Source organism: Beta vulgaris, chromosome 7 (genome assembly GCF_026745355.1).
Source record: "Beta vulgaris subsp. vulgaris cultivar EL10 chromosome 7, EL10.2, whole genome shotgun sequence".
Lineage (NCBI taxonomy): Eukaryota > Viridiplantae > Streptophyta > Magnoliopsida > Caryophyllales > Amaranthaceae > Beta > Beta vulgaris.
In genome coordinates, this window is record NC_079208.1 from 25,819,092 (window position 1) to 25,829,558 (window position 10,467).

Below are 10,467 nucleotides of genomic sequence, written 5' to 3' on the forward strand. Positions count from 1 at the left end.
CTGCACCACCCACATTTTTCACAAATCATGTCCCCAATAATTATATCATCACCATCCACATATCCTATAACCTCAAAAGTATTACTCAAAGTAGTTTCAACAATCTCTCCCAGAGCCTCCCCTCTTTTACTTGTCTATTTTATCGAGGTCTACTCCTTCTCGGTCTCTACATTCTTCAGTCCGGGTTGCTGAACAAGATTTTCAGTAACAATACGGACATCACTCATATGAGCCAACCCCACAGATGGTGGGAGATATGGTTTTGGCTTTCAGGCCTTCCCACTTGCATTCTTTTTGACCTCCTTTCTACAATCATCACCAGAATGGCCAAGAGCTTTAACAGGGGAGCATATTGTAGGCTTCCATTCATAGTGTAGCTCATAAACAGTTTTAATGCCTTTCTCATTTATGAAAATCAATTGCTCAGGAAATTCATGATTCATCTTAACTTCAACAAGAACTCGGGCATATTGCAATCTATCTCTCTTACCAGTAGCTTGATCTACCATAATAAACTTACCCACATGAGCAATTAATTTCATCAAACACCTTCATGCTAGTATTTAAAATTAGCTTTAAAATGAATCCAAGTTGGAAGAAAATTGAATTCATCCTTCATAACATTCATTTCAGGATCCCAAGCTTTCCCTATAAGGGGTTTGTTATCAAAGATATTTAAATTTCCCGCTAAAACCATATCCCGTTTCTCCATCGTTAAGATTCTAACAATAAACACACCCTTCTTAAGCATAACAACCTTATCAATTCCATTATTCCTCCAAATTCGCCTAATAAAATCTTCCATAACTATTGGAGGTCGATTGCCCAATCACGTAACAAATCAACGATGAATTCCAGAAATCAGCCTCGGGTTGGACATCTTCATCATTAATTTTAACAACATTGCTTATAACATTGCTATTTCTAACTTCAGAATCAGAATAGTGAGATTGCGAAATTACCTTGTCATCATCGGAGAATTGTAGAATTGGAACAAGTTCCACCTCTCTAATGCTTCTATCATGCCAACTAATTCGCTGACCATTTTTATGTAATAGCCATATTTTTAAGAGCGTTTATTGGAGACTATTTATATTTATTCAATTAATTTTGTTCCGAAAATCTTATATTATTTGATTTGTGGAGTATGAATTTCATTTGTCGTGTTTGTAATATATTCGCTATATTCATTTATAAAGTTCTTATTATTCTCATTATTATTCTATATTTTGGTTTCTAAGTGTATTTAGGGGGCGGCGTTTTGTTAGAGGGTCATAGGAAAGGGTAAGGTAAACAAGTGAGTTGATTCCTTTACTTGTTGTTTGTTTTGTCAATTCAATGATTCCCTTTACCCTTCCTTTACCCCCAAACTCCTCTACATCCATTCCCCACCCTAACCCAAGGTTTCACATTCCCTTACCTTGAAACAACATTGACCACTTTGTTGACCACCAACACCACCCCAGCCTAACCGCCAACAACCCAACCCAACCACCATCACTCCCTTCACAAAGACCACCAGCACCGACCCAACCCACCCGCCAACACCCTAACCCAACCCACCCGCCAACACCCCAACCCAACCACCGTCACCCCTCCACCATGACTGCAAGCACCACCCCAATCCACCCGCCAGAATCTGTTCACCACCCCCCGAAACCCATACCATCAACCATGAAAACCCACCCACACCTATCACCATAGAAAAAACCACCAACTAGCAACAAATGAACCACCCACCGCCACCAAAAAAACCACCCACGAGACTAGATCTACAAGAGGAAGTAAGGAGAGAAAGAGAGAAAATCAACCGTCGGCGTTCAAAGACGAAAGGAGTGGCAGCGGCAGCGCACAGATCCTCTTCGTTCACCAGCGGAAGTTTTTCTCTCTTTCTCGGCCGCCAACAGACCACCACATCTGGGCACACACATACCGTTCAAAACGACGTCGGTGAAGGTAGAGAGGATGGGAGGGAAGCCGCGGAAGAGGGGAGGGGGACGACGGCAGTGAAAGCGGAGAAGAGGGCGGTGGCAAGGTGGTTGATATTAAAAGACGAAGTGTGGTGGGGGTGGTTGAGGGAAAATATGGTGGTAAAAATTTGTGGTGGTGGTGGTTTCCCTTAGACATTTTAAACCAAACAACCTACTAAATCTAAGGATTTGGCTTTCCATTCACCCCTTTTCCCTTTTTAAAACCCTTTTCCTTTCCTTTTCCTTTTCCCTTTCCCTTTCCCTTTCCCTTTCCCTTTCCCCTTGGTGAGCCAAACGCCCCATTAGTTGAATAATATTTGCCCGAAAAGCAAACTAGATCTTCTTCTTACTTATCAAGGTCAGTTTCCCCTTTACTTTTGCACAAGTTATTAAAAGAGACGGTCTAATTTTATGTTAAAATTAGACTAACTTAAGTTTATCACTTTATTCAAAAAGCCCATCACTTTATTCAAAAAGCCCATCACTTTATTCAAAAAGCCCATTAATACTTATCTTCTTTCTATTGAGCTTAATATATTGCCTAATTTTAAATTAAAATTAGACGGTCTCTTATAAGACCAACTCTTACTTTTGTTACCCATTGTGGGTTTTGTTCAAAAGCCAACCCCAACCAGTTTTCGGTCTCCTCGATTTCTCTTGCTCTCCGTGAAATACCCCAAAACCCAAAAAAATCAAATTCTCTCTCTCATTACCCCGTGAAAACCCCGACCCCTCTCTTTATCTTTCGCCTGCTTCCGCGTCACCCCCTCCTCGTCGGAACTTTCCTTCCCCTTTGCTCGCGTCGCTACTGCACTAGTGATGCTGTTGTGCTGAATCGGTGGTCTCGCTGATCAATTTTCCCCTCCCTTATTCGCGTTTTCTTCTTCTCCGGTGCTGCTGGTGTTGTGTCTTCTCTATCTCCTCTTTCGTGTTGCTGCTACGCGGTAGTTTTCGTCGTATGCCCAACACTGATACCCGTGCCTTCACTCTTCTCCTTTGTCCCTGAACCCTTTGTCTTCTCGTGCGTGGGTGTTGTGTGTCGTACTTTGGCTTTGTTGTTGTGCTTAGTGATGCCACCACCGTCTCCTTCCAATTCAGGGTGCTAACCCCACTTCATTCCTTGCTTTGATCTTGGTCTTGTCAGTTTTGGATGAGGATTAACTAAATTGTGGATTGTGGTTAATATTTGAATGATATTGATGATGATAAATTATCATTGATTATGAATTAATATATCAAAACTTATGTGTGCTTGTGTTGGTTGATTTCATAAATGGGGTTTCAGTGAATTGTTGTCAATTGTCGGTGACATTGAAGATGCCCCTTTACTTACGTAATAAATTAAATTGGTGTATTGTTGGTTTTCGAAAATATTTGTGATTTTAGTTCTTAAATTAATTCACTAAAATGTGTTAGTTTGGTTTGATTAATTCAAGCTGTAGTCTTGCTATGTTGGATAGTAAGTAATCTGATTGAATTATTTATTCTACTGGAGGTCGTAATTGAGATTTGTAGAATCATTTACAAGAGTAACAAGATATGATTATTGATATTACTCGGGTTTCGTTTATTTGATTAGATAATTATTGAGATTTAGTTTGATTGTTGGTTGTATAGTTGGATTGAGAAAGAAACCAATTACATTATATGAAATTAAGGAATTAAAGATGTAGATATGAAATGTAGTTTATTGTTGATATTATTATTTATGGAGATTAATCTAGAGATTGTTAAGATAAAGTTAGTAGTAATGTGTTGGTGATTTCGGAGGTGAATAAATGAGGAAAACGAATTAATCTAAGTTCCTTTGGTTCTAATATAAGGTTGAGTGAAAGTTAGGAATTCCTATATAGTATTCATGTTATTTTATTTCTAAGTTTGTTGTCGAGTTATAAGTTAAAAGTATTACAAATATGAAGTAATAATGGTATAAGACAAATAATATAGGACTATTTATTTAGTCTCTCATAGTGAAGTGATTATGTAGCCACTTAAGTAAAGATAGAAAATAGTTGGGTAAATGTTGATAATAGTATTAAGATCATTTGGAATAGTTTCGTTACTCATAAAGTAACTAATAAGGTTAATCAGGAAAATAGATTTGAGTTAATTTGAGTTGTAAGATGTTGACTAATACGTTTAATTCATTTAGTAGTATATGCTAATTGAATCTAGTTAATTTGATAACCAACTTTGATGATGGTTAGGTGTTCTAAAGTAAGATGTAATTTCTTCTTTTTCTAAGTGATTAAGTTGTATTGTGTAAATAGCGCTTGAGTTATCTAAAGTTAGCTTGTGATTCAATTTAATTACTTTTCAATGAAAAGATGTTAGTAGATCTGTAAAGGTAAGTATATTGAGAATGCTCATCAGAGTAGTTGTTTAACACTTAATAAGAATAGCTACTAGCTCTGGTCATTGTTGTTAAGTCGAATTTAGAAGGTAAGTCTCAAGAGTAAAAGGGTATATAATACGATTATAGTAGTGAAACATTGGAGTAGACTTTAGAAGTGAATTAAATTAATTAATGTAACTTTAATCTCTGTAAATGGATTAATCCAATAAGAGTCAATTGTTTGGCTGTGTTTGCTCAAATAAGTTAGTTATGACTTACTTAAAGGCAACTTGTTTGATGGTTGAATGTGTAATTAGAAATAAGAAATCACCCGTTTTATGTAATCTTAAGTTTGCTTTGTTAATGGTTTATAATTGATTACTGGAATTGGAATTTACTTAATGGTATAGCCTGAACCATATTGAGTTGCCTAAAAATTAATCTACATTTAATGAACTTTGAGTTGTAGACTTTAAGTTAACTCTCGCTAGTTAATTCTAGCTGATAGACTTATTGTGCGTTTTGTGGTTGTTTCATAAACACAATTAGTATTGTTGTTGAGATGAATCTAAATTAATTATCACGAAGTGCAAAAGTGTATAACTATTTATATGCAAGAGTATGGATTATGTGTAATTTGTTTAGTAACGCCCGCTAGTTAATTCCAGCTAAGTGACTTATTGTCACTGTGGTTGGTATTTCACATAATATGATTGGTTACTTGTTGTGGCAATATGTTTTATAATTGTAATTCACTTGAATCGAAATGCTTAACTATATTGGCCTCGAAATACTTAAGCGATTATAGCTCTTTAAGAAGAAGTCTTATAATTGGTTTGTTGTTCAATGATTGTCAACAATTATTATAAGAATAGATGCGTTCCAAGAATGATCTGGTTGTATTATGAACGATAATGGAAAGTGATCTAAAGGGGAAAGTAGCCTCGTCTGAGTTGATAGATAAGTGACACGAACAGTGCTCCACTGTGAATCTTAGACGCCCGAACAGGGAAACCTGCCGATTGCTATGTGGAGATATAATCGGGCGATATGTCAGGTAATGTGAAACCTGTGGATGACTGATGAAATCAACGAAAAATGTACACCAGATTAGTCGCGGTTATTGACCAAAGTAAAGCAAATGGTTGGGTGACCACCCCCACTATCGGAGTGTAAGCTTTGTCTCCTCCGCTGCATTCTCTTTCCCACTTGTTAGAAGAAAGTATCTGTAATTATGAAAGTTATTTTGATATTGGATTTCCAATAAGGAATCGTATCATAGTAAGTTGTTTCGATATTACATTCCCGATAAGGATTCGTATCAATGTAATTGACGTTTATTTAGTATTTGAATATTAATATCGGTAGTGGCTTCTTGTTAAGGGAGTTATCATACTTATAGTAATGTTGGATTCTCGATAAGGAATCTTTATAGGGAAAGTTATTATGCTATTGATTTCCTGATAAGAGTTTATCTAATAATATATAAGAAAGTGATTAATAGCGTCTGGAAGCATAAGTTTGGGATTTCATTAAGAAATCGACAAAAGGAAATGTAGAACATTGTTATATTGAAGTTGGTAACCTCAAATTGCTTATAAGAAATCGTGGTAAGCTGAAAGGTTGATGAATCGAGAATGTATGGAACATCGTCTATTGGGAGTCACCTTATTCTGTTTATTACTATGTGATTGATGGTGTATTATGAAACGACGAATTGATTGGAGAATAAAAATATAATATGTATGTTCAACAAGTATTGTTGCTAAGCATGCTATGATGGATGTTATTGGTGAACTTATGTTGATTGTGTGAGAGTCGTTTTTAAGTAAAAGCCATCAAGCATGTGTTAATCTTATTTATGGGTTTTGTACTCAGCTTTGATGATGTGTGTATGTTGTTTTGTCATTTATGTGGCCTGTCACTTGGTGGGTGGCAGTTTCCCAAAATGTTTCAGGTTGAAGCCGTGAGTTAATCTTTTGCAAGTTGAAGTAGCTACATGTTGGAAGACTACTTGTGTTGTATTGTTTTCGAGGCGAGGACGCTCGACTTTGTATTAGTTATTTATATTCTATTTCTAAATTAAAGAGTCGATAGTGCTCCTGATTCTCAATTGGTTGTTTCTCCACGAAAGCATCGCGACTATTTTATTTTTGGAGTTGGAAATATTTTATGATATTATAAACATGATTAAACTATTTTCCGATTTAGGGTTGTCCTATTTTCAAAGGAAATTCCGCCGAATTTTCTATAAAATTTATAAGGATAAAGTCTGAGAATCAGGGAGTTGTTGTAATAGTTAAATTAATATGAATAGAATTGGAATTGAGTTCTACACTTTCCGATGTAGTTCGTTGAGTGTGATGGTAATAGTCTGGATTATATCGACTAGAGTCTCTTCCGCTACGCTTAATCCTCTGTAAGATGGTTAGGAGAATTCGGGCTGTAATAAAGTCCGCTACGCTTGATTAGTTCTTGGATACGTTGTGATCTCCATATCATGGCGTAGAGGTTAAAAGTAGGTTTAACGGATTCACAGAAGCACTAGGTATAAATGAATCAAGTCGTTTGAATGCTTGCGCTTATGCGTGTACTATATGGATCCATTTCTATGAATATGTATTAATTATGTGTATATTTCCTAATGTGTATAAAGTTATCTTGTTACGACTTGATTGTTTATGATAGTATTTACTTATAATATGTATTTCATGAAAACTTCTATGGTTTGCTTAAGTAAACGAATTTCAAATGAGATTTTTGCAAATGAGATGATTGGAATCCAATGCCAACAATTTTACCCCTTTTGCTTCTTTGCTCCTTGATTTCGCGAGTTAAGTTAAAGTAGAGATACAAAAAAATGATGGTAGAATGGAAGCTGGATGCCTAAACTCTTGGGAGCTTACGATTTTTATTTTCTTTTAATAACTATTTTCAAGGGTCGAGGACGAAACTTTTAATAACTATTTCCAAGGGTCGAGGACGAAACATTTAATAAGGGTGGTAGTAAGTAATAGCCTTATTTTTTATAGCACTTAGTAAAGACTATTTATATTTATTAAATTAATTATGTTCCGAAAATCTTATTTTATTTGAGTCGTGGAGTATGAATTTTATTTGTCGTGTTTGTAATATATTTGTTATATTGATTTATAATGTTCTTATTATTGTCAATATTATTCTATATTTTGGTTTCTAAGTGTATTTAGTTGAGTAATATTTACCCGAAAAGGAAACTAGATATTTAGTCTTAGTTAGCAAGGTCAGTTTCCCCCTTTACTTTCGTTACCCCTCGTCAGTTTTGTTCAAAAGCTAACCCGAACCAATTTTTTCTCTACTCGATTTCCTTTGCTCCCAGTGAAATAACCCAAAGACAAAAAAAAAATTCAAATTCTTCCTCTCCTTACCCAGTGCAACCCTGACCCCTATCTCTCTTTCGCTTGTTGTCGCGTCACCCCCACCTTGTCGGAACTTTCCTTCCCCTTTGCTCGCCCTGCTGTTGCGCCAGTGTTGCTGTTGCATTGAATCAGTGGTGTCGCCGGCCATTTTTCACCTCCCTTGTTCGTGTTTTCTTCTTCTCTCGTGTTGCTGGTGTTGTGTCTTCTCTTTATCCTGTGTCGTGTTGTTACTATGCGATGGTTCTTGTCGTGTGCTGAACACTGATGCTCGTGCCTTCACTCTTCTCCTTGGTTGTTGAATCCGCGGTCTTCTCGTGCGTGTCTGTTGTGTGTCGTGATTTGGCTTTATTGTTTTGCTTAGTGATGCAACCACCGTCTCCTTCCAATTGAAGGTACTAACCCCACTTCATTCCTTGCTTTAATCTTGGTCTGGTTAGTTTTGGATTAGGATTAACTTGATCGTGGATTGTGGTTGTTATGTGAATGATATTGATAATGATGAATTATCGTTGCTTATAAATTAATATATCAAAATTGACTTGTGTTTGAGTTGGTTGAAATTTTTAGACCTAGGAAATATACCCACCGACACGATCTCGAAAAACGTCGAACCTTATGAGCGTCTAGAGGATTGTCCTGTAGACTAGGTGGTTCTTTATGAATACTTGTTCAGAATAGGTCTCAGGCTACCCTTTCCAGTCATAGCTGGGGAACTTCTACATGCTTTTCAAATTAGTTCTGGCCAAATAATGCCCCAAATCTGGAGATTCCTTAGCGTCATTGACAGGGTCACGTCTAACTGGGATAGATCCTTTACCCTTCAAGATCTACTGTATTGCTATGAAATTAGGGTTAAAGGAAAGAACATAATAGATTTGAATGTCAAGGCAAAAAGAAACGCATTGGTCGAAGGGGTACCGTCGAATGACAAAGGATGGAAGGGTCACTTAACTTTATGAAAAAATCGTCTCTTGGCAAGTTAGGGAAATTCTTGATCGGAGGCTGGAATATGGAAGGTTCGTGTTTCTTACGATTCGTTCGCAAAGAAGAGTCAAAACAAAGATGCGGAAAATTCTTGGAGTCTAGTGTTGAGGATCGTTCGTTCGAGAAAATACCAATTGTCGATCAATTAAGGCATATGTCCTTCAATGGCTTCTGGTAAACATTTGTTTTTTTTCTAAACGTTAAGTACTGCTATTGCAATTGATCTTTAATACGTCTTATTTCTTTACAACAAAATCTTCACAATCTAGGCAGAGGGGGTCTCTGGATAGTCAAGCTCTCCCTGACCTTCTCGGGAAGATAAATAGAGGAACGGATCATTCTATTGCGTCGTCCACTACGTCGTCTGGTAAGCAGATACATCACGACGTCGTTCACATTGAAGACTATGACGCTACTATGCAGCAACAAAAAGTTCATAAGCCTGAATTTTCTGCCCCTCCTGACAAGGACGAACCATCATACTATGTGACAGTTCCTAACGATTTTATGTCTTCGAACAAGTCGATCTGGCCTGAAGCGCATAAACTTCTTTTTCCTAGAGATGAGGATCGTCTGCGGGACCGTCCTATTATGTGGTTGATGTCAGATGGTATGGAGATGATTTTCCAAGTATGAATATGAATATATGATATATACTTCTGTAAGCGTCGTGTGTTCATAATGGTCGTTTGACAATATATTTTTTTTACCAAGCGTCGTAGCATTTTCTAATGGTCAAGAAGGAGATATCGACTATTTACAAGAGTCACCAAGCGATGAAAGCAAAGGTAGCAAAAAAATGAAGCGGCAGTGAAGGAAAAAGACGTGGAGATAAAGAAGGCTCATCTTGAGATGACAAAGATGAATGAGGTTTGGAAGAAGAAGGGAGAGGAGTTAGAGAATCTGAAGAAGAAGGTTGCAGACGCTGAGGAGGCGTCAAAGATGGAGATTGAGGCGCTGCAAGCACAAGTTGCAGCACAGAAGAATGAATTGGATTTCATAGAAGCTGAGGTGACCACGACGGTAAGAGCGAAACTCATATATGAATACATGATGAAGCGCTCTGCGTCATGGAATTCTCAAAAGGAGATTGACTTGTACCTCAAATGGGTAGGCTTAGTGAAGGATTTAGCAAGGCTATGCAATATGATCCAGCCGGCAGCGGAATCTTCTGCGAACGTCAACCAACAGGAGGACAACGTCTTTGTTACCACTGCAACATTAATAGCGTCTAACTTTCCTCAAGGCGACAATTCGGATAAGGAGGTTGTGCCTGAAGTTTAAGCGTCTGAGAAGTCTACCGATGACAATGTGAACGATGTTCCTGGCATTTAGCCATTTAAAACTTTAAATTCTGTTTGAAAACACTAGATATTTTTGAGTTACTTGCAGGAGTAATCAGACTGACGTAGTTTTAATTTTGGGTCACTCATGGAGTGACCACAACTTATTTTTACTTTTGGCCATTCGTAGGAATGGCATAAGTGTTCAATTTTTAGTTTATGCAGATGATTGTTTGGACATATGTCGTGCCTTTTTTCTAGTGTCACAGTGTAATAAGCAGGTGCTTAGAAAATATTTTCTTATCTCATGACATAGATATCATTAGAATGGAAATGGCGTATATGCTCAGAAAACACGGTCACTTGCTTGTTGTGAGCAGGTTGAATGCTTATGACGCAGTTGAATTCTCGCAAATGATATTGAAGCCTTGCGACATTTACCACAGTGCCTGATGTCGAAGTAACTTTTATTGGCGTTGCATCTAATGCTTTGTCAC

At 37.2% G+C, this 10,467-nt stretch overlaps 1 protein-coding gene and 1 long non-coding RNA gene across 2 annotated transcripts; both read left to right on the forward strand.

Moving 5' to 3' along the window:
* Nucleotides 1-2,561: 2,561 nt before the first annotated feature.
* LOC104899060 (uncharacterized) lies at nucleotides 2,562-6,972 on the forward strand. Its single transcript, XR_790890.3, has 2 exons — nucleotides 2,562-3,069; nucleotides 6,245-6,972. It is a non-coding gene; the product is annotated as an uncharacterized LOC104899060 (long non-coding RNA).
* Nucleotides 6,973-8,969: 1,997 nt separating this feature from the next.
* LOC125492059 (uncharacterized) lies at nucleotides 8,970-10,232 on the forward strand. Its single transcript, XM_048634188.1, has 2 exons — nucleotides 8,970-9,297; nucleotides 9,402-10,232. Exon 2 carries the CDS (start codon nucleotides 9,540-9,542, stop codon nucleotides 9,969-9,971), a length of 432 nt encoding a protein of 143 aa, XP_048490145.1. The 5' UTR covers nucleotides 8,970-9,297; nucleotides 9,402-9,539; the 3' UTR covers nucleotides 9,972-10,232.
* The last annotated feature ends 235 nt before the right edge of the window (nucleotides 10,233-10,467 follow it).